A 23,390-nucleotide genomic window follows, 5' to 3' on the forward strand; every position below is an offset into this window, starting at 1 on the left:
ATAACGTAAGTGACAACAGGAACTAACCTGTTCTGCAAACGTTCCACAACATTAAATGTAACTAGAAACGGTTAAGAGTTAAGAGTATGCCGTTTTGTTCATTAATAAATACAAAATTGTAATAATTGGCAATTCGTTGTGGTATAAGAGGAATAAAACACTTTGAGAACATGCTGTAATAGTAAAATAATCAACTTTGGGGCAGTGACTCTGCTTCTACCTCTTATTGATTATTTTAATATTACAGCTCAACACACACAGCGTTTATTCCTAACATATCTAACTCTTTCTAAACTCTTCAATAGCAACATTACAGACGATTATGTTTAATTAATTGCATTCTTTCATCAACAGTGGTTCTCTGAAAAGCACAGATGAGGGCAAAAGTTTACAATTTACCCAAAATATACAAATATATTTCACAATTATACACAACACAAAATCAACAAAGAAAGAATTTTAGAAGAACCAAAAATCAAACTTCCGACTGATTTGAAGATGGCAGTGTGAGATCTGGATCATCCGGGGATCAAAACTCTGTTCAGTGAATGTGAAAGAGGTTGGAGGTTTATGTACATGTTATTAGAGAATATTTATATCACTTTCACAAACTTTTCTGGTGTTTTTTTCAGTTTTAGTGAAAAAAAAAAGATTTTTGTTTTACATAATAATAAAGACTCTAATAAAGATAACAAAGGCGTGACCAAGAAACATTTTTTTGTTCCTGGGGTGTACAAACTTTTGCACTCATTCACTGATGATTCTTTTAGTGTTTCTGAATGCATTTCAGAATGCAGCATCTTACGTCCATTATTGTGTAACTGAGAAGCAAAACGTGTGTGTGGAAGAAAAAACGAAAAATGAAACCTAAACGTCTAAACAGTACTTTGGCCTGAAGTGCTTCTAAAATACACACATTCAGTTCTTTTGGTTATGTGAGTGTGTGAAAGCAGGCCAAATGACTCACTGCGGAGATTCCTAACCCTGTTCACTGACTACTTCAAAGCCTTCATGATGCCCCCTGGCCTACACACACACACTGCTCAAGCGCTCTTCAGCCTTTTAGTCCACATTCTGAGTGTACGGCTGTTCTCCTGTCCTCGTGTAATAAAATTCATCAGTATGTGCTGACAGGATAAAAGGCAGGAGTTACAATCCATTTAAAATATCAACAAAATATCAAATATAGTGGCTTTATCTGTATAATGCACAGTTTTCTTCAGTGTGTGATTGAAGAATAAATATCTGCTCATGTGACCATTTATATAAAACCATCCATATGAAATAAAAACTATCTATAGTGTAATGTACAGCTGATCTTTTACCAAGAAATTGAACACGTTTCTTTCTTAAATGCATTTTATTCTCACATATCCTGTAGACGATGAGGTACAATATCATTTTCTCCCCTAAATATCACAACAGTTTTGTTAAAGTCAGAGGTGTTTTTTTTATCAGGATTTTGGAAATGACGAAATTCCCACGGCATATTTATTTCAGCAGAAAAGAGCAGGGAATCTTCCCCAGTATTTCCCTCACTTTCCCAATCCTGGCTGATTCTGATGTATCAGTTAATGGCTGTGTTTATTTTTGGCATGGCCTTTAGTCCTCCTTTTTATGGCTGACATGAGAAACGTTCCCTGCATGGAGGACATGAGTATGATTCATCTCTCCTTTTTTTCACACAGCGCTGAAGATCAGGACACATCCACTTTTTTTTTCATGGTGAAATCTTAAGGCGAGAAACTATTTTGGTGAAAAATTTCAGATTTTTGGATCTATAACACGTCTTCTCTTAAAATTTAGTAATAAAAGTATTAAAACTCAACAGAAGAGCCTTTATTTCACTTCTTTTGTTTTTTTGTCCACCACATTACCTGAAATTTAGCAGTTCTGAAGAAGGCTTTAAGCTCCACCCACACAATTACATCACATCCTATATTACTGAGAACCTTGTTTCCTGATATTTACAGTCCTCTCTGAAAGTACTGGACACAAAGCCAAGTCTTTTGTTTCTGCTATACACTTCAGACATTTGGATTTGAGATCAAAACATGAATATAAGACGATAGATCAGAATTTCAGCTTTCATTTCCTGATATTTACATTTAAACGCGTTAAATAACTGAGAACACGGCACCTTTTGTATCAGACAACCCAATTATTTACTAAAGTGAACTCATCTTTATTAGAGTGGAAACCCCGACGTAGTTTCAAAACCTTTTTCCTCAAAATAAATGTTTCAATATTCAAGACTCAAAATTAGTATCTAACTGCATTCATGACATTTGACATGTTCACTCCTATCCCTAATTAGAAATTTATTACAGAAGATTTTCTCAAAATTCTCTTGAGAGCATCCTCAGTAAAATATTTTAATTTTACCATCAAGAAACTAGATTTTTGATTTTATGATGGGTGCAAATTTAATTAGATGAAGCCTCATTTGCACAAAATAAATGGACATTAATGAAAAAGCTCCAGCACAAAAAACCTACTTGAATGAATATCAGCAATCTACCTGCAAAGATGAATTATTATTGTTAAGAATATCTATTGTTTCAACAAGTATTATTCACCTTCAAGGCTTTCCTTAAACATCTCGTTTATCATTTTATTGTAACTATATGAAATGATCTTTTTATCACCTCATTTACAGCACCTGCAAACATCTGTTACAATACGACTGTTATGACATGTTATGGCATGCAAACTAGAGGACACACACACACACACACACACACACACACACATGGCGTGCGCAGACATGCAGGACTGTTTCAGGTCAGCTTTATTAACACCGCACCTCAGAAACCTTTGGTTTCATATGTACAAATTCAAGACTTCTTTTTATCTGTGAGTCATGTAGCGAGCATCATCTTCATCAGAGAGTGTGAAGAGTGTGAGTGTGTGTGAGTGTGTGTGTGGAGGGGGGCTTTAAAAAAAAAAACACCTTTGCAGGGTGAATGTTCTTGACCTTAAGACCTCAAACTTAATATGGACCAAAAACTAACCAGCCTGAAGCAGACTGAAAGCTCACAGTGCATCCAAATGGACCAATAACAGCAACTTCATGTTGAGGTTGAGAAATAAATCCTATTTTTACATATTAACACATCAGTGGCTCACCCGGCAATACTCAAATATAAAATTATTCAACCTATTTATGGACATTTTAAGCAAATGTTTTGAAAGTGCTGTTGAATTCTGGATTCTGATTGGTCAGAAGATGTTGATTAATTTTCTCTAACAGCAGCTCTATTATATCTATATTAATGCACTCGTTCAAAAACGTTATCATTTCTATAGTAACAGCTCATTCACAGGGACTCGTTCAGCTGATGCTCCATGTAAACGTGTTAAAAATGTGTGTAATTGTTGATCTGGTGAAGTTTTCTGTTAGGAGATGTTTATTTAACATGTATGGAAGCAGTCTCCAGTGTCAGAGGTAAAGCTGTAACTTTAGGTTTTCTGACATCTTCAGCACAGAGGAGTTTACGCTTTGCGGTTTCTCAGTAACATGACAAGCTTTTGTCTTATTAACTTCAAGTGAGAGAATAAAGAGAAGCAGGTGAGGGAGCGACTGTTTATAGCTGCTATAATGTAAGCGACAACAGGAACTACCTTGTATCATGCTCATTTCACAACATTAAATGTAACTAGAAACAAATAAAAAGTATGATGTGTGATTCACTGATGTAAAAACTTGTAACCATGGGCAAATAGCTGTGGTATAAGAGGAATAAAACAGTTGTGGATTTGCTGTTGTAGGAAAATAATCAGCTTCAGGGTGGTAACTGAATATCACAATATTTTACTTATTTCATGCATTTTCTTATAGCGTGTAATGAATAAATTTGTCTAAAAATAGGCTTCATAATTTTTTATTTGTTTTGATTTGATACTTGACTTTTCTAGATAAAAACTAGATCTTGGTATTTACTTTACTGTTACCAAAAATTTGAGTTTGTTCCACACACACATTCAGTTAGTACCTAAAACTCACAAGGCTGTAAAAGCAAAAATCACATCTCAGTGTGACCCAGCAATGAACGTCCATGGAATAAAAGCACAGCTCTTTTAGTTTTTCTCTGCTGACCAAGAAACACCCTGACATTTACAACACTTATAACAGTACTGTCTATCCATCGCATGGCTCGCTGTTTGATGACATTTGCAAATGGTGCATTAAAAACATTATTAACACCTTCCTCCACTGGTGCAAAGTGCTATTCTTTGTGGCTCTGGTGACATTCGTGGTATTAAGACGCCTCTTCAAAAAGCCAACGTCCCTCTTTTTGGTCTTTTTTGGTCTTTTTTTTTAATTAGACCACCAGACCCCCTCATTCAAGTTTAGTCTGGTCTGCTCCAGATGTAGAGCAGGAAGCGCACTCTGAAAGACGCCCACGTCTGAGCTCTGCGAAGCGTGGTTTGGGTAAAGAGGGGATTTCTTTACCACAGTGTGGTAGGTGTCAGTTTAAAAAAAGCTCAGTGCCTGTGCAACTCGTGGCATTTGCTATTTTTTCTTTTATATCAAAGTCGTGGATTTTGAAGCAGCCACGAACAGGGACTAGTTTGCATTTGGACAAAAGCAAATGTATGTAAAAATTCAGGAATATATTCGTGCAAATACATGCACATGCCATATGTTCTCAGAATTTCAGGAAGATACTGGCTTCTGAGAACGTCTGCTGATAAATGTGATCAGTGAGGTTTGGTTTGTTCCTTCTAGAAAAATATTATCAATAAAAAAACGTGCATCAGCATAATCTTTTAGATAACTTTTGATGTTTATATAGTGTACTGTTGTCATCACATTACCACAATAGTCATACATACATAAATATCCAAATATAAGCAACAATTCTCATAGATGTTTGTATAAACATGTTTCCCCATCATAAAGCACATCTTCAGGTTACATCCTTATGTGTATCATGTTAGATAATAACCCCAAAACAGTGTCCTTTAAGTGACTTGTGGTCATTGTTTCCATTCACTCACTATTTTTCCATCAGAATCAAGCCGCAATTCTGAGAACTCAGAGGTAGATTGGAGATCAGCGCCACTAAAGAAACCTGCACATCAGATAAGACAACAGACCATTATACTTTCACATACAGCCTGGAGGGAAAATCTTTAGTTTAGTTCAGTGTACAACTTTCAGAATTAACTCAATTTATTGCCATGTAGGCTACCAAGATGAGCATCATAAAGTTTTTGCATTACCGCCACAGTACAATCCAGGCTTCTGGTCAAGACCTGTGAAGGACAATTTCCCATTCAAATAAGCTGGATAAGCTAGAGCTGCCTTAATGTACACCAAAATGCTGGACCACTTTAGACCCAGAAGCAAAATGCTATACAAGCATTAGATACATTAAATAGCATTAGATACATTTGGGCCATTTTTGGTACAAATTCCGAATATCATGGACTTTAGAAAAGAAATTTTTTTTTAAAAATCTAGCGCCCAATCTAGCACCCAATATGTTTTGGGGTTCTTGGGTACAACAGAAGTTTTCGCTTTCAGAGTGGGTTCCAAGTAGAACTACATTAGAAAGCTAGTGAACCTTTATAAAAGTAACCGATCCTGCTTTATAGATTTACCTTAACTGCAAAAAATATCAACAAATCATACGTTTGTACTTGCAAAAGCAAGACATTCATTGATGTCAAGTAGAATCTTTTCTTTATGTTCAGATGCACTGCCGTGTAGGTTACTAAGAAGAGCTTCACAAAATTTTAACATTACCGCCAGCCACGCCATAATCTAGGCTTCTGGTCTGAAGGCAAATTTCCCATTCAAATAAGCTGGATAAGGATCTGGTCGTGGGCGTTAACAGTATGTCGTTGGTGTAGGGTTTCTTAAAATAGACATTCATGATACTCCTACTATCTCTTATTCCCTTTGTCCCTGTCCCAATTTTTGGCTAAAAGAAGAAAGCCCAAATATCACTCTTGCCATTCATCTGGCCTACATAACACCATGGAATGGAAAGATGGTGATGAATTCATGTGAATTTGTCAGAACACAACTCCACAACTCCTCCTCAGGCATGATGTGGACCAGAACGTTGGGCTACTTTTAACCCACAAGTGAAATATGAGTAAGCATTGGCTACACTTGGGCCATTTTCTACAGAGTCTGAATGCCATAAAAACCTTACATGTGGCCCACATACAATTATTCTTGGGTACAGTAGACCCCAGTAGCAGTGACCTGGCCCAGCATCTAGTGTGGGTGTCTATGGTGGACCTCCCTGTGCAACACTGTGGCAACTTTTCCTAACAACCCTGCAGACACTGTTCCAGAGAATAGCTGTTTGCTACCTGGGGTTTACTCTGCAGAGTGGTAAAGCCATGAAGGAGTTTTTGTTATAGCTTTAGGCAGGTGAAATGGCCATTGTTTATAAACCACAGCAGCCAGGGTAAGTTCTAGCACCCAAAAGTTTCTTGGGTTCTTGGGTTTCCCCTTCAGAGTGGGTGTCAAGTAGAACAACGTTAAGAAGCTAAAAACCCTTCAGAACCTTTATTTTAAAAAATTTATTTACTGTACTGTTTCTTATTCAGCTGAAGTGTGAGCTGTGTAATGAACGTCCAGGTTTCAACTAACGAATGTTCATTTCTGCTCTTTCTGTGGTGATTGTGTTGAAACTGTCATCCATCATGTGTGGTTTGGTTCTTTACAGAAACGCTTTGGTGAGATATCTGAGGATTTGTTAGGAGAGAAGTTTATAATGAGTGTGTGTTGTGATGAAGGATGTGCTCAGGATATGATCAGATGTAAAAAAGGATAATTTTATATTATAAATCTGATTCTGTTGAAAGTTCCACATTCACAGATCCAATTATTCAAACTCGACACCTCTCTTTTTTATATAAAAGAATTTGAGCAATATCTTAAATTGTTTAAATTGAATGTTAAAAAAGAATGTTCATTTCTTATTCATTATTGGTCCATTAAGGGCAAACTGTACTTTTAAAAGTAAAAATAAATGTTCTTAAAACTGTAGTATCTTTATTTATTTTATTAAAATGATATGTATATGTGTCTGAAATGACTTCTTGAATTATGTTTGTTTGTTTGTTTTGTTTTGTTTTTCACTTTGTTTAGCATTACTAACGAAAAATGGCGCAGGAGGACCTGAGAAGGTCACGTGACGCAGATGACCCCGGCAGCGCAATCTAAGAGTACTTCCGGGTTAGAGAGAAATTCTGCATGTCACCGCTATAGAGAGTTTTTTTAAATTATTATTGTTATTATTAAGAAATAAAATTTAGGAAAGATGTCGCGCGGCTCGAGCGCCGGGTTTGATCGGCATATCACTATTTTCTCACCAGAGGGAAGACTTTATCAAGTGGGTGAGTACAGAAAAAGAAGAGTATTTTAGATTTCCGGTGTGTATTTTCATTCATAGTGAGCTGCAGTGCTAAAGCTAACGAGCTAGCTATTGTTATTGTTGTGTTCAGTTTGCTTTTAAATTAAAGTACATTTATGCAGGAATAATTTCAATAAAGCATAATCCTAGATAAAATAAATAAATGTCCTTTATTAGTGTATTTTAATATGCACGTGTTTTGATTGGTTAATATGAATGAATATTCAAATTTATCAACAAGTAATAGACTTACACAACCACAACTTACACAAATCATTCATTTAATTAAATAAATGTTTAACAATATCGGCTGGAGTGCGATTCAGGTTTAAATTTAAAAGTTTTCATTCACATATTTTACAAAATGTTTGTTACAATCCGAACTTGAGTCATTGGGGGCGTGGCATGGGTGTGACGTCATAAGTGCAAAATGGACGACACACAAAAATAGTCACACTGTACGATTAAAAGTATCTGGACACCTGACCATGACACATATATGAGCTTGTTGGACATCACAATCCACAACCCCAGGCATTAATATTTTATTATATTATTATATTAAATTATATTATATTCTAATGTTAGCTAGCGTTCTTCTGAAGTCCACCAAACCCAGATCCATCCATCAGCCTGCCCGAGAGTAGCGTGATCTATCACTCCAGAGAAGACGTTTCTGCTTCTCCAGAGCTCCAGCGTCAGAGCTTCACACCCCTCCAGCCCACGTTCCGCATCACACACTGTGATCTCAGGCTCGTGTGCAGCTGCTCAGCCATGAAACCCAGTTCCTGAAGCTGCTGATGCACAGTTCTTGTGCTGATGTTGCTTCCAGAGGCGTTTTCTTTTACAGCTCTCGTCGTCTCTGCTCTGTGTCTACGTCTTCGTGGTTGCTCCTAGATGCTTCCATTCCACAATAACAGCACGTACAGGTGATCAGGGCCAATCTAGCAGACCAGACATTTCACAGACTCGTGCTGAAGATGAAAATGGCGTCCTGTCACAGCACCACGTGTGAAGTCACCGAGCTCTTCAGTACGACCCATTCTACGGCCCGTGTTTGTTTATGGAGATTGCACGGCTTTGCGCTTGATTTTATTCACCTGATTTAGCAACAGGTTCGGCTGAAACACCTGAGCGCAATTATTAGGAGGGGTGCACATACTTTTCTATAGCGTGCAGCCGAGTTTTCATGTAAATAACCGCTACGGTTGAATTTATTAATGCTAAAAGATTAACATTTGCACCAAATGACAGTTTTATATAACGCAACCATAAGTTATAAGTTTAAACCATGAAACACCTGAATCCTAGTGTGTGCAGCGTTCGTATTTTAAAAGTTGACCCTGAATGTAACATGCTGCTGCTGTTGTTGTTGTTTGTACCGCATTCAAATGCAGATTACGTCTGAAGGCATTGGGGAATTTTTCATCGCAGTGGGCATGTAAAAACAAAACAACATGGGAAAAAAAAAAACTGTTTTGGTTGTTAAACGTCCACCAGAAACAAACTGCAAGCAACACGAGCAGCTGCTAGTGAGAACATTGAGTCAATCTGTACAGTGATAAATTTATCAATTAATTATCTTTATACTGATAAATTTATAAATTTAAAATCCATATAGTGATAAATTTATCAATTTAAAATCTTTATAGTGATAAATTTATAAATTTAAAATCTTTACAGTGATAAATTTATCAATTTAAAATCTTTATAGTGATAAATTTATCAATTTTAAAATCTTTATAGTGATAAATTTATCAATTTAAAATTTTTATAGTGATAAATTTATCAATTTAAAATCTGTATCGCGATAAATTTATAATTTAAAATTTATATCCTGAATTTATTTATTTCTGTAAAGCTGCTTTGTGACAATGTCCATTGTTAAACTCTATACAAATAGAATTGATCTGAATTTATTTTTATTTTATAATTTTTTTTTTTTTTTAAACAGAATATGCGTTTAAGGCCATTAATCAGGGCGGCCTGACGTCGGTCGCTGTGCGGGGGAAAGACTGCGCCATCGTCGTTACACAGAGAAAAGTTCCAGTAAGTTCACTCACACATGACACACAGCTGTTTGTATAAATATCTGTTTAACAATAATAATAATAATAACAATAATAATAATAATTTGAGGACAAGCTCCTGGACGCCTCTACAGTCACTCACCTGTTCCGCATCACAGACAACATCGGCTGCGTGATGTCCGGCATGACGGGTATAAAGACTTCATATTAAATTATTAAATAAATAATAAAGATTATTCATACGCAGGGATTGTTACATGGTGTGTGTGTGTGTGTGTGTGTGTGTGTGTGTGTGTTCGCAGCTGACAGCAGGTCTCAGGTGCAGAGAGCTCGCTACGAAGCAGCGAACTGGATGTACAAATACGGCTACGAGATTCCAGTCGACATGTTGTGTAAAAGGATCGCAGACATTTCGCAAGTTTACACACAGAACGCTGAGATGAGACCGCTCGGCTGCTGTGAGTGCTCTTCACACACACACACTCACACACACACACACACACACATGTGCATGTAAAAATATACACCTTTACCCTCACATGAAGAACATCAGCACGAAGATCTACAGTAATGTTTATAAATTAAAGAGACATAAACAGATTTGGTTTTTTTCATATTTAAATTGTTTAATTGTGTTCAGTTTTAATCGTCTCACTGCAGCTGTTTAGTTTAATGTTTATTTAATTTATTATTTAATAACAACTTTTTAAAATTATTTCATTTCATTTTCACTAGTATAGCAAAATTAGTATATTATAATTATTTTATTGTTTATTTAACTTACAATTTAATAAATAAATTATAATTTAAATTATTTAGTTTATTTATTTCAGTATTCCTGCTGAGGAATTATTTTATTTAATTTACATTTCAGTTTAAACTTAGTGTTTATTTTTTATTACTTAAAAATTTTAATTTAATTTTAATTATTTTGTTTATTTAATTTAGTTTTATGGGAGAAGTGTACATTTATTTTAATGTTTATTTAATTAATTATTTAATAAATGTAAATATTGTTTAAATGGTTTTTGTATTTAATTTTAGTGACTAAACTAAGTTTAGTTTTCCAGGTGAGGAATTTATGTAGTTTATTTTATTGAATTATAATTATTGAAATTATTTAGTTTATTTAAATTAGTTTGAGGAATTAGTTTATTTAAAGTTTATTTGTTAATGAACTTTCTCATGTTTGCAGGTTTGAAATGTCTGTATGGGGTTTATTAGGTGACTCTGTGTGTGTGTGTGTGTGTGTGTGTGTGTGTGTGTGTGTGTGGGGCAGGTATGATCGTGATCGGGATGGATGAGGAGCTGGGGCCGCAGGTGTATAAGTGCGACCCTGCAGGTTATTACTGCGGCTTTAAGGCCACGGCCGCCGGAGTGAAACAGACGGAAGCCATCAGCTTCCTGGAGAAGAAAGTCAAGAAGAAACACGACTGGACCTTCGAGCAGACCATCGAGGTGCAGTAACCATGAGGCAGATCTTCTTCTGACTCGCAGACACGCCCGTGATGCAGCTCCACAAACACCCGGGCTGGGAGAAGGAAAGAAATGAGGAATGGAGGGACGAAGTGAAATAAAAAAAATGATGCTAAAATAATAATAACAGTAATTATACAATAAGAAGAAGAAAAGTAAGACAGAAATGAAGGAAGAAAGAAAACAAATGAAAGAGGCGAAAGAGGGAGGGAGGGAAGAAAGAACAACAGCGAAAGAAAGAAAAAAACATGAGGAAAGAAAGAAGGAAACGGGGAAAAGGGCACAATGAGGAAAGAGGTGTTGAAAGAAACAAGGAAATAAAGATGGAAGGAAACAAGGAAAGAAATGTTAAAAGAAAGAAACAAGGAAATAAAGATGGAAGGAAACAAGGAAAGAAATGTTAAAAGAAAGAAACAAGGAAATAAAGATGGAAAGAAACAAGGAAATAAGAGGCAGGGAGCAAGGGAAGGGAGAAAGAAAAGCAGAGGGAATTACAGAAATTACAAAATATTTTAAAAAAGAAAGAAAGAAAGAAAGAAATGGAAGGAAAAATAGATAATGGGAGGGGGGTCAGAAAGTGGAGAAGGAGTGAGAGAAACTGACAGTGAAGGAATGAAAAGGGAGAAGAAAGGAGGCATGGAAAAAGTGACTGAGGGGGAGGGGATTGTCAGTCTGTTTAATTCAATTCAGTTTTCTTTGTATAGCATTTTTAACAGTGGACATTGTCACAAAGCAGCTTTATAGAAATAAATGGATTCAAAATAAATTATAAATATGTGAATTTAAAGCAGTTTAAAGCAGAGCTGCTGACTGGACGGCTGTGAAGTCTGCTGTGACATCACAAGTAGCAGCTAGAATTGAAATGAAATTTGTAATCATACATTTTCTCGCTCAGTAATGTAGATGGGCGTGTCTGTGTGTTAATGGGCGTGTCTGTGTGTAGATGGGCGTGTCGGTGTGTAGACAGGCATGTCAGTGGGCGTGTCTTTGTGTTAATGGGCGTGTCTGTGTGTGATTGATTGGCAGACGGCGATCAGCTGCTTGTCCACGGTGCTGTCCATCGATTTCAAGCCGTCTGAGCTGGAGGTGGGAGTGATAACGGCGCAGGAGCCCAGGTTCAGGTGAGAGTTTAATCAGAGCTCTGTCACACCTGCTTCATTACGTTTACCTTATACACACACACACACACGTGTGCGCGTGACTACACTTGTTTTTTATTATACAGTCGTATCATATGTTGAGTGTTTTTTCCCCCAAAGTCTCACTGCAAGTCTCAAACCAATTATATATTTATTTTATATTTTATATTTCAGTAGTTATAAACAATTTACTGAATATTTTTGTTTTACTGAATATTTATTTTTTATGAATGTTTATTTTTATTACTCTTGAATATTTCTTGCTTGCTCAGTCTACATTTTGCTGCTGCTGTAATCTCTGAACTGGGATTAATAAAGTGACTAATAAATTAATTAATGAATCTATCTATCTATCTATCTATCTATCTCGTGATCAGAGATTTTCCTATATAGACATCGATACTGGATATTGGATCTCGTGATGTATATCGTGTATCATTGAAAAGTCTTTGAGAATCGTGATATGATGGTTTGTTTTTGTTTGTTTGTTTGTTTGTAACATCGCCCAGCCCTGGTGTGAATGACAGAACAATGAATGAGGTTACAAGAAGTAGGAAATTTATATATAAAAAAAAAATGCACACTTCATAAAATTCACTGGGAAATGAGTTAGCAGGTCAGGGACATGAATCACGTTATTCTACTTCCTCCTTCTTTACTGCAAAAAATACACCTGTGGATCAGAACATACGAGTGAAGCGGCGTTCAGAGGGACATCTCGGCTCGTCTGATGGGTTCGACACGGCGGATCTTTAGCGTGTGATTTTATACGTCTCCAGGTCATAAAACCACAGAGTCTTATTAAACTGTAATCCATTTCTCACTGAACATGTAATACATTTCCCCTGAAATCAATGCAAACGGCTTCATGGTTTGCTCTTCCGCTGAATAAAAGTGATCCATCATTGTTTTTTCTTTTCCTCTTTTCCATTTACAGCATTGTAATCCAGAGCGACGTACAGAAGTGGTTCGTAGTCTCTACAAATCAAAAACACATCCTCATGCTAGTATAAATAGGTCAGGCTCTAAGAAACCTGTTAGATTGGATGAAGCCGGACGAATAATTGAGAGAGAGTGCATGTACATATTTGTTTTTTTTTTATTTATTTCACTCACTAATTAATTAAGATGAAAGATTTAGTGTCCTTTTTTTACAACATTGTAGATTTTGTTCAAATCGTTGATTTAAAATCCCAATTAAACCCATTTCACTTCCAGGTTGTAAACATTTGGGGGGATGAATACTTCTGCAAAGCATTGTGTATATATATATATATATACAGTGGGGTACAAAACTATTGAAAACACTTCTATTGTCCATTCTTTTCTAATTTAAGCTAAAATTCTTTATTGTGAATTATATAATAAGCAATAGCAACTTGAGTGAAAAATAGAATCTTAGAAATATTTACACGAATTTATGAATTTCTTAATGATCACGTGAACTCCACAAGTTTGTAAATTAGATTACGTCAGAGTGTCATCTAAAAAAATGCTTCAGTGGAAGAGACAAATCTCAAGGAGAATCTGACCAGTGAACATGGACAATATCACAAATTTGCTAAAATTTAAGTAGTGACCTAGAAATAGTGCCGAATCAAAAGTTTTCTAAATTCTAAAATTAATTCCAATTTTGAAAGAAATATACAGTATACTATGTGTGTATGTGTGGTAGGTTAGGCAAAGTTCACTAAGTTTCCAGAGAAACAGGACGTTCTGGGCAGAAATCCTTCATCAGCTGTGCAAGTAAAGCTACCATGCTACCACCACCATGCTTCACAGTGGGCATGGTGTTTGTCAGGGTGATGATCAGCTTTCCAGCAAACACAAAACGTTTTTACTAAGCCCAAAAAGTTCAATCTTGGTCTCCTCAGACCAGAGAACCGTTCTCTCCACATGTGCCGAGTCTCTGAGTCTTCTGGTCGAACTCCAAGTGGGAGTTCTTACGACTCGCCGCTCTTCCGAACCCCAGATTTGTGCTTTGTGGAGTTTCCAGGTTGAGAACAGCAGATCTCATCCCACCAAAACCTCCCTGGCTTCTTATGAGTCAGAATTAATCTGATCTCATATTTAATATATTTGTGTCTGTCTGTTTGTGTGTTTCAGGATTCTCTCTGAAGCGGAGGTAGATGCTCACCTGGTGTCTCTCTCTGAGCGAGACTGAGCTCAGAGACGCACGGCATTGTGGGAAATGTGTAGAACACTGTTTAAGTCATTAACATCTTGCTTTTCTGTATATTTCTCTGTATGATTAAAGCTGTTTTTGAAGAAAAAGAGGATTGTTAGTTTGTTTTTTTGTGCTTTGGACACATTTGGGGAATATAGAGACCTGTTTTCTGTTTATGTTTATAAACTCACAGTTCAAAAAATGTATTAATTCACTTATTTATTTACTTATTTATGTAATTCACTTATGTAAAATCATGTATTAATTCACTTATTTATTCATTTTATGCTTAACTTCTATGAAACAAGTCAGTTCCTGTTGTCACTTACGTTATAGCAGCTATAAACAGTCATTCCCTCACCAGCCTCTCTTTATTCTCTCTCTTGAAGTTAATAAGACAAAAAAACCCACAAAGAACGCAGATTGTCATGTTACTGAGAAACCACAAAGAAGCGTAAACTCCTCTGTCCTGAAGTTCCAGCTTTACCTCTGACTGTTACAAAGCGTTGACACTGGAGACTCCTTCCATCAATGTTAAATAAACATCTCCTTAGAAGAAGTTTTCTTCTCCTACTTCACCATATCAAAGATTTTTTTAAATCCGTTTATGTGGAGCGTCCGCTGTACACGTCCCTGTGATCGAGCTGTTACTATAGAAACGATAACGTATTAGAACGAGCGCATTAATATAAACCTGCACTACTGTGAAAATTAATCAACACCTTCTGACCAATCAGAATCCAGAATTCAACAGCGCGGTGGAATAAAACAATAGCAGTGATATGTCTGTCTTTGGTAACCATGGCAACAGGGTTTGTGCTGTATGCTGCTTCAGTCAACTGATCTCATTGTGGAATCTGAGATTGTGAAACATTGCAAAACGTCATGACGATTTATGCAATATAATAACTATGAGTAATATAACACTGACCTTCTACCTCATCCATTTACAGAAAGTGAGCAGCACAGACAGCACAGCTGACAGGATTATATACATTATATGGCCAAAAGTATGTGGACACCTGACCATCACGTCCATATGTGTCTGTTCCAGAACCATGGGCCATTAATATGGAGTTGGTCCAACCTTAGCTAATGTAACACCCTCCATTCTTCTGGGAAAGATTTCCGCTAGATTTTGGATCAGGATTTGTGTCCTTTCAGCCACAAGACCATTAGTGAGTTTGGGCACAGAGATTGTGTGAGCAGGTCTGGTGCTCATTCTGTGCTCCAGTTCATCCTGAAAGTGTTCAGTGGGGTTGAGGTCAGGGCTCTGTGCAGGACACTCGAGTTCCTCCACTCCAACCTTCACACACCATGTCTTCATGGAGCTCGCTTTGTGCACAAGGGCATTGTCATGCTGGAACAGGTTTGGGCCTCTTAGTTCCAGTGACGGGAAACTGTAATGCTACAGCACACAGAGACACTCTAGACAATTGTGTTCTTTCAACTTTGTGGCAAAGGTTTGGGGAAGAATCACATATGGGTGTGAGGGTCAGGTGTCCACATACTTTTGGCCATGTAGTGTACATGGTGTGCTCAGTGCCTGACATTTATCATGACAAAAAGCATGTACGTCTGTGTACCATGTCCATGCAAACTGCTCAGAATACACTAAATATAAGACTTTATCTGTACAGGTACATTTACACGTAAAGGTTTTGCATCCTCCATGGTTTTTGAATGGAAAATATTGTAAATGTATCCCTGTTAACCAACCAAACAAACAAACAAACAAACAAATAAATAAATAAACAAGGATGAACAATTCAAATCATAAGGTGAAATGCACAGGAAAATAGTTTGACTGTTGTCAAATGATTTCACTACAGGAAAAATATCAGCCGAATATTGCAACAGAGACGATCCAAAAGCTGTTCCCAGGTCATGAACGAGGTTCGAGGCAGTAATAAAGGTAAAGAAGTAAACATACAAGTTATTTTTGTTTACTTGTAAACGTCTGTGATGAAGGAAGTCTCTGAAATTCAGTACACTGACATGTTAAGTGGTGGCTGGTTAACTCTGAAAAGGAAGGGTGCACAAACTTTTGCACTCAGCCATATACAGGTGAGAGTATTAAGAAGTATAGGTGTGTAACAGTGTCAGGTTAAAGTGCTAGTCTTCTAAATTAACATGAGTGACTCTAAAAAAGAACTCATACTTTATTTTATTTATTAAAATAGAAGTGTGTGTGTAAATGCAGTGTGATTTTACAGCACAGTGTAAACGTAAGTGTAATGAGTTCAGCTCTCAGACGCTGAGCCACGTTGTGTCACCCATTTATCAGAACACGAAGTGAAAATGTTTCACTTCTTTAGGAAAGGAAAATGGAAGTGATAGAAGACGGGGTTCTCCACACGGTTGTAGGTTTGAACAGCTCTTTACCTTCTGAACAGTGACTCAGCTCTGAGACGATGAGGGTGAGGATACAGGGGTTTTATTTCGTCTATCATGTCATGATCTTATACAGAGACTAAAACCTGCTACTAATACTGTGCACTCCTTCATTATCTGCAAAACCTTTCATTTTTAGTCTCGTGTCTTCAGTTTTAAGTAAAAAAAAAAAAAAGACATTCTCAACAAACAATTCTGGATTAATAGTGGAAATTAATCTGTTTGTTTGTTGTTTGTCATTTGTTAGCTTTTACGGTTAGATTAAAACATAGCCTTGTATTTTTATATTTAAAATTTTATATTTATATTTAATATTTTTCTATATTTAAATATTTAATTTCAACAAACGTAAACAGGTCAGACACGCTGACCTGCATTTATAGAGTACAGTGGACATTCTTCGATTATATAATTTAGTATTTTCACAAAAACTTTTTTTTTCATATTCTTTCAAATCTTAGGTTTAAGTTCCCCAAACATCCCTCTAGCCTGTACACTCATTATTAAAAATTCAGACCCTGTACGAGTTCTTCACTCGTCCATCTGCTGGAACGTTTGCAGATTCTCTGTAGAACCTACAACTCAGTGCTTCGCTATTAGAAAAGGTTCCTGTTCCAACATCTGAGGAAGCGAAGAGCTTTTAGTTATATAATGAACCCTTAAGGAACCCTGGAAAAACCCTTCCGTACATTCTTAAAGGTTTCTTTGCTTGTCCTATAGAAATATTGTAACCGTGAAATGTTAACCACCAAATGTGTACTCATATTTGATAACATGTAATCCTCAGTGTTGTAGATGTATGGAAGCGTATAGTGCACACGGTGACACGGAGGCCTGAACGTCATCTTTATGACCTTACATAGGCATCGATATCCTGCTAAGTGGAGAGAGCAGGAACAAGCTGTAAATTTAAGTGAGAAACGCTGCCTTAAACACTAATATAAGCATATGGGAATGTTGTGTCTTGTGAAAAACCAGATGTGGAAGTTTTTTTCATGTAAATGTATATAAGAATGGTCTTCTGAAGAGTTAGGGAGCTTTCTCTGCAGAGAACCGCTTTATTTTTTGGAAGAATAAAGTCTATGGCCTCGAACCTCGGCTCTCCGGAGTGATTGTTGATCTGCAGCACTGGCTACAACAGTCCATCTGGGGGTTAAGAGCCACAATGGAAAGGGTTAAGAGCAGAACTTCTTTAGGAAACCTGTGGAGATTTCTTTTTTTTCTGAGAGTGTACACATAAATCCTTAAAGGTTCTTTGGTTGTTCCTCTGGGGAAAACCTTTAAGGATTCTCAGGAGAACCCTACAACAAAGTGCACCCTGTTAGAAAATCTGCTAATTTAAGAGACTCAAAATGAAAAGTGTTGTATAAATAAAGATTAGTAGTAGTAGTAGTAGTAGTAGTAGTAGTATTAAATGAGGTGTTGATAGTCTGGTGATTGAAGTTGTTAGTACAACAACACTAAAACTGATGAACTCAGGCTGGAATTCACCCACAGCATGTGACTGAGTGATGATGCACGCCTATTTAACTTAAAAAGTTTTCCGCTCAGGATTAAAGTCAGAGGAGAACAAAGCGCTGGAGTTTCCCTAAAGGTTACAGTCAGCTTCCATAAATCCTCTAAACATTTAGGTTCGAAAAAATACGTATAAGTTTGTTGGATATTAATTCCTAAGACAAGATATCTAATATAGTGTAGGAGTGTCTCTGCTGGAGAAAGAGTACTGCTCTGTGTACTGTTCCCTGTCACTGGAATGGTTCTGTCAAGGCATCTGTAGTACCTTTAGTACCTTTTATAAAGGTGTAAAGGCGCATGAAGTGTATCTTTAAAGCTTTACTCTATTTATGTATTAATGAATCATTTTCGAGGTGTGCTCTATATCAGGGAAATATAAACTACACCGAGTGTTTTTAAGAGATTTATCCGGTACTCCCACAACTGGGAATATTTGGGAAATTCCAAAATTGCATATTTTTAGTAATTCAATAAAGGATTTTTTTTTTTTCATCAGAGGTTCATCTCTGTACTGTCCCAAATGATTCAATTATCTTCACACTGTTCTGTAGGCCACAAGGAAATTTTTGGCTTTTCTTTTTTTAGAAAGAAAACCATAGGGGAACTTTTGTTGAAAGTGAGTCACATATGACCCCACTCTCTACCAACAAGAAAAAATAAATAAAAAAAAAGATCTTTCACTGAGTAATGGCATCTACAAGTCTGAGTCACTGATTCCACTGTGGAAACGATACTGTTGACTGTACAGAGTCAGGAATTTTCTCTGAATGAAGTCAGTGATTTTTAGCTTTTCCATCAGAGACGTGATCGTACGTGACATGCTTTTTTTCCCCCAAAGAAAAGACAAAAGAAAAAGTTAAAAATTAACAACAAGCAGACAAAGGATTCAATGGAATATTCTTTTTTAATTAAAAAACATTTATGGTCATATACACGATAATATATATTTACAATAGTGTCATAATTAACAATTTACACGTATAAAAATATAAATTTTTACTCCTTTTTTTTTTTTTTTTACAATATATTACACTTGCATCTCAGGTACAGTCACTTCAGGGTCACTTGAGGATGAGAAGAAATTTCCAATAATCCCCAGGTTTCTGAGCACCTATTTCAGCCTCATGTTTCTTTCTTCCATCTCCTTGTTGTGTGTCGAGGCGTCTGAGCCGTCACGTCACGTCACGTCACGTCATGTGATCCACGGCTGTGATTATGAGGACCAGCTGCCTTCTACTTTGCTTCATGGGAACACGAAGCCCCATTTTTTTCTTGTTTTTTTTTCTTGTTTTTTTTTTTTAGTTCACTTCACTTCCCAACAAACTGAATGTCATCGTATATCTGTGAAGGAAAACAAGAACCTTATTAATCACTGATCATACTCATACGTGATTTTAATCAGCTTGAAAATTTAAAAAAAAGAGCATCAAACTTACACAATCATCATCGGACATGAGCTCGTCCTCGCTCTCGCTCTCGGAGTCGGGAAACTCTCGCAGCTCAGACGCCGTCCTCAGGAACAGCTGCTGCCTGATCTCGCCGTTCTGCCGGCCGAAGGTCAGGTGATATGGCACGTGGCCGCCGTAGGTCACGCTGTTGACGTCGGCGCCCAGAGCGATTAACTGCTGCACGAGGGCCAGATTCTGGAGATCCACAGCCAGGTGGAGGCACGTGCGACCGCTACACTGTTCCTGAAAGAAATAAAGACACCTTGTTAGTTCCCTTTACTGAGAAACAATAAACAGTTTTACTTTCAGAACCTGTTCCTACACACTGTTGTTGACTTCCACTGGTGATTATTTTAAAAACCTTTCGGCTCAGTGGGCTTGATCATTTATCCAGGAGCTCTTTGGCTCAGGTCTTGTTTGAATGATTGTTATCAGTTTGTAAATTAATGCATAGAAAAGTGAAGGTTGGTGTTACGTGTTAGCTTCCACTGCTGTGCAGATGACACACAGCTGTATCTGGTTTGCTTATGAGGGATTAGAAGAGAAGCCAACAAGAGTGTGTTTTTTTAAAAAAAAACAGATTTTAAACTCCAGGTCTAGAAATACAAACCTTGGCATTTATATCTGCACCCAGTTGCACGAGGTTCTCGACCAATGACAGGAAGCCACAGATGGATGCTATGTGCAGACACGTGTGTCCTGTAATTCAAAAAGAATAATGATTTTTAAAAACCGGATAGCGATGATTTTAAAGCTGATTTGAGTATGAAGAGGAGTGGTATGCAGTGTTAAAGACAGTACGCACCACTGTAGTTTGGGACAGACAGGATGCTGCGTAGGTGATGTGTGTTAATTTGCGTCAGCACGGCGAAACAGGACAGTGAGCCTCTCCTGCAGGCGATGTGCAGCGCTGTGTTTCCGTTCTGATCTACCACACGTGGGTCGCAGCCGGCCTTCAGCAGCTTCTCCACGATATGTGGCTGCTCCATGATGACAGCCAAGTGGAGCGCAGTCTAGAAAAACACACACCAAAAAAAAAATAAATAAATTAGTCAAGATATACTTTAATGATTACTTTAAAGCACAGGTTCTCAAAAATAATCCAATAATAGTTTATTCTACTCAAAAATGGGTTTGACTTGACATTATGTATAAGATGAATTCTTTTTAGTTATTTAATTTTTGGGTTAAACACAATTCAATTTCAAGTGAAGAGCCAAAAAAATTATAATAAATTTAAATAAATAATAAATATAGTAAAAAGTGACAGAAATATAAAAATATTTTTAAAAGTTTTAAATGATTTTAAAAATATATACGTCAATTTTTAAATAATTATAAGAAAAAACATAAAATAAAATGTAAAAAAAAAAAAAAAAAAAGATAAATAAAAAATAATTCACAGGCCCTAAAATGTAGCATTATGTAGTAAAATGTAAGGGGGGGGGGGGTATTTCTCTGGGTGGGTTTGTTTATTGATTGATTGATTGATTGATTGATTGATTAATTGTACTTTCTGGGCCAGTACCTGTCTTTGGTGGTTCTGTCTGTTGAGGAAGGAGTCGTTGACGCAGTCCTTGATGATCTGAACTGCTTCATTTTCAGCCTCGTGTATGATGGCGAGATGCAGGTACCTGGAAAAATAATGTGGGTTGCTATTTAGAATTCAGCATGTTAAGAATTACCAGCAGAGGAAGTGGTTCAGCTCGGGCGTTTCGCAACTCTGGAGTTTTTTTTTTGAAGGTTATTTCCACCCAGTGAGGCTTTGACACATCTGACGCATTAGCAGGGGTTTGGCTGCGCGCCAGGGACTTTCCAGCGTTCTCTTAGCGCCCCCTTTGTGCATCAAACCCAGTTCACTTCCTGAACTTTAAAACTTTCTACACTTTCTGCATGCAGAACTTTAACCACACTAACACACATCTATACACATATACACATAAACACACACTGTAGTGAAGTGTGTATTCTTGCAAGATTAAAAAAAAGGCTTATTGCGCATTTTTTTTTGCCTATTATTATTTGAGTTTTTTTTTTTTTTTTTAATGCAAGTATATCAATAAAAAAGGAAAAGAAAGCAATTCAAGCACTTACGTGTCTCCATCCTCGGTGACGTGATGCTTCCAGTCTTGGGAAGTGTGCATTGTGTCCTGTGCGCTCCTGGGCAGCTCCAGATCCGCCATTTCTTGCACAAGTTGCTGGTATTCTTCGTCCTTTAGCGAGTCCATGCCGCTGTCCAAGCGATCATCGGTGTGTTTCGCGTTTTTCGGATCCATTTCATCCAAATAGTCCAGTCGGTTATTCCTCGTAGGGGCTGTGTGAATATCCATGACTGCTTTCTTTGTGTGTGTGGATGCTCTGGCTCTCTCTGGCTCTCTCTCTCTCTCTCTCTCTGTGAGCGTGTGTGTGCGAGTGTGTGTGAGTGTGTAATGAGCAGGCTTGAGGGAAGTGCGAGTTTATAGTCTGCTCAGGATGGGGATTTCCACTTCAGCGTCCTGATTAGCGCGGGGAACTCAGGGCGGGTTTTTATTCACAAAATTTCCCTCCCTGTGACTGAGCAGAGTAAGAATGAAATTTGTGCTTTTCCTATTACACACTCGGAGCAGGAGTGTAGTTCCACGGTAACACTGTCTCGTGAATAAATGAATGAACTTTGGTGTATGAATGACAGACAGGTGCCCTGCTCAGCAGCTCGAGCTTCCATGCACTTACTTTAACATCACATCATGCACATTTTACACACAGAATTACACCTAAACATTTCTAGAAATGCATACAGACTGTATAAAGTCTTATTATGTGAGTGCATGTGAGAGATTAAAAAGATCTAAATAACTAAATAAAACTATTGCACTCTTTGTTTCTTTGTTATGAATAAAAAACTCAGACATTGCTATCAGACATTGTGTCTGAGTTGTGTGTAAATGATTGTGTTTGAAAAAATGGAAAATTAAGGGTTTTCTTCACACTGAAAAGGTTCTCCGTGGAACCTTTTCTCACAGAGAAACACTGCTGTAAAGTTTGACATGGGAACTTTAAGGGTTCCCCTAAAGGGGTAACCAAAGAACCCTTACACAGGCTCTAGATTTGACCTGAATTTCCCTAAGTGTGTAATAATAAAGAAAAAATAAATGCTGTAATTTTTTGCAAAAAAAAAGGCTCCCGAAGTGGTTCTCGGATTTCTAGATAGTTTCCTTTAAGAAAACTTTATTTTATATAGAGCTTTAAAAAGGCCTCTCGAGGCTCTTCACATAGGAGTACATGGCATAAAACAAAGTATATACACATGTATCAAAAACAGCTATAATAACATACAATAATAATAATAATAATAATAATAATAATAACAACAACAACAATAGTAATAATTTTTTTAAAAATCATCGAAAAAAAGTAAAAGTTATCCGAAAGTTAAGTAAAAGCTATCTGAAAGAAAAAAGTTTTGAGAGAAGATTTAAATACACTAAAAGCTTGGGCTTGTCTAAGATCAGATGGTAGTGAGTTCCACAGTTTTGGAGAATGAGAAGAAAAGTAGTTTCCTTTTGGAACCTTTTCTGACAGTGAAACACCCAGTTGTAAGTTTCGACGCAGAAACTTTAAGGATTTCCTTAGAGGAACGCTGGAAAGAACCATGAAAAGTTCTAGATTTAAGAGTGAAAAACACGTTTTAAACCTGTGTGTGCGTGATTGGGTCCTTCAGCGAGGTCTTTATGTAGTTAAATGTTCCTAACTTCCTTTAAAAGGTTCTAGTTTGGAACTCTGTCTGACAGGGAAACACCCTGTGTAAAGTGTGACGCAGAACATTTACGGGTTTCCTTAGAGGGACAGCTGAAAGAACT

The 23,390-nt window shown here is 37.0% G+C and overlaps 2 protein-coding genes across 2 annotated transcripts; one reads left to right on the plus strand and one right to left on the minus strand.

The window, feature by feature from the left end:
• The first annotated feature begins 7,182 nt into the window (after positions 1-7,182).
• Positions 7,183-14,301, plus strand: LOC113524740 (proteasome subunit alpha type-6). Its single transcript, XM_026911090.3, has 7 exons — positions 7,183-7,365; positions 9,337-9,431; positions 9,522-9,603; positions 9,715-9,870; positions 10,692-10,870; positions 11,915-12,009; positions 14,134-14,301. The coding sequence occupies exons 1-7, from the start codon at positions 7,290-7,292 to the stop codon at positions 14,189-14,191; spliced, it is 741 nt and encodes a 246-aa protein (XP_026766891.1). The 5' UTR covers positions 7,183-7,289; the 3' UTR covers positions 14,192-14,301.
• A 4,687-nt stretch (positions 14,302-18,988) lies between these two features.
• On the minus strand, positions 18,989-21,996 carry nfkbiaa (nuclear factor of kappa light polypeptide gene enhancer in B-cells inhibitor, alpha a). Its single transcript, XM_026911127.3, has 6 exons — positions 21,646-21,996; positions 21,080-21,185; positions 20,357-20,564; positions 20,162-20,250; positions 19,540-19,794; positions 18,989-19,444 (listed from the first exon to the last, which is right to left on the minus strand). The coding sequence occupies exons 1-6, from the start codon at positions 21,879-21,881 to the stop codon at positions 19,412-19,414; spliced, it is 927 nt and encodes a 308-aa protein (XP_026766928.1). The 5' UTR covers positions 21,882-21,996; the 3' UTR covers positions 18,989-19,411.
• Between the last annotated feature and the right edge of the window lie 1,394 nt (positions 21,997-23,390).

Source organism: Pangasianodon hypophthalmus, chromosome 19, assembly GCF_027358585.1.
Source record: "Pangasianodon hypophthalmus isolate fPanHyp1 chromosome 19, fPanHyp1.pri, whole genome shotgun sequence".
Taxonomy (NCBI): Eukaryota; Metazoa; Chordata; class Actinopteri; order Siluriformes; family Pangasiidae; genus Pangasianodon; species Pangasianodon hypophthalmus.

Coding starts and splice junctions, on each gene's coding strand:
- LOC113524740 (XM_026911090.3), top strand. CDS start 7,290: ATGTCGCGCGGCTCGAGCGCCGGGTTTGATCGGCATATCACTATTTTC. Junction 7,366..9,336: donor GGGAAGACTTTATCAAGTGG/GTGAGTACAGAA, acceptor TTTTTTAAACAG/AATATGCGTTTAAGGCCATT. Junction 12,010..14,133: donor GCGCAGGAGCCCAGGTTCAG/GTGAGAGTTTAA, acceptor TGTGTGTTTCAG/GATTCTCTCTGAAGCGGAGG.
- nfkbiaa (XM_026911127.3), bottom strand. CDS start 21,881: ATGGATATTCACACAGCCCCTACGAGGAATAACCGACTGGACTATTTG. Junction 21,186..21,645: donor GTCACCGAGGATGGAGACAC/GTAAGTGCTTGA, acceptor TTATTTTTCCAG/GTACCTGCATCTCGCCATCA. Junction 20,565..21,079: donor GACAGAACCACCAAAGACAG/GTACTGGCCCAG, acceptor GTGTTTTTCTAG/ACTGCGCTCCACTTGGCTGT.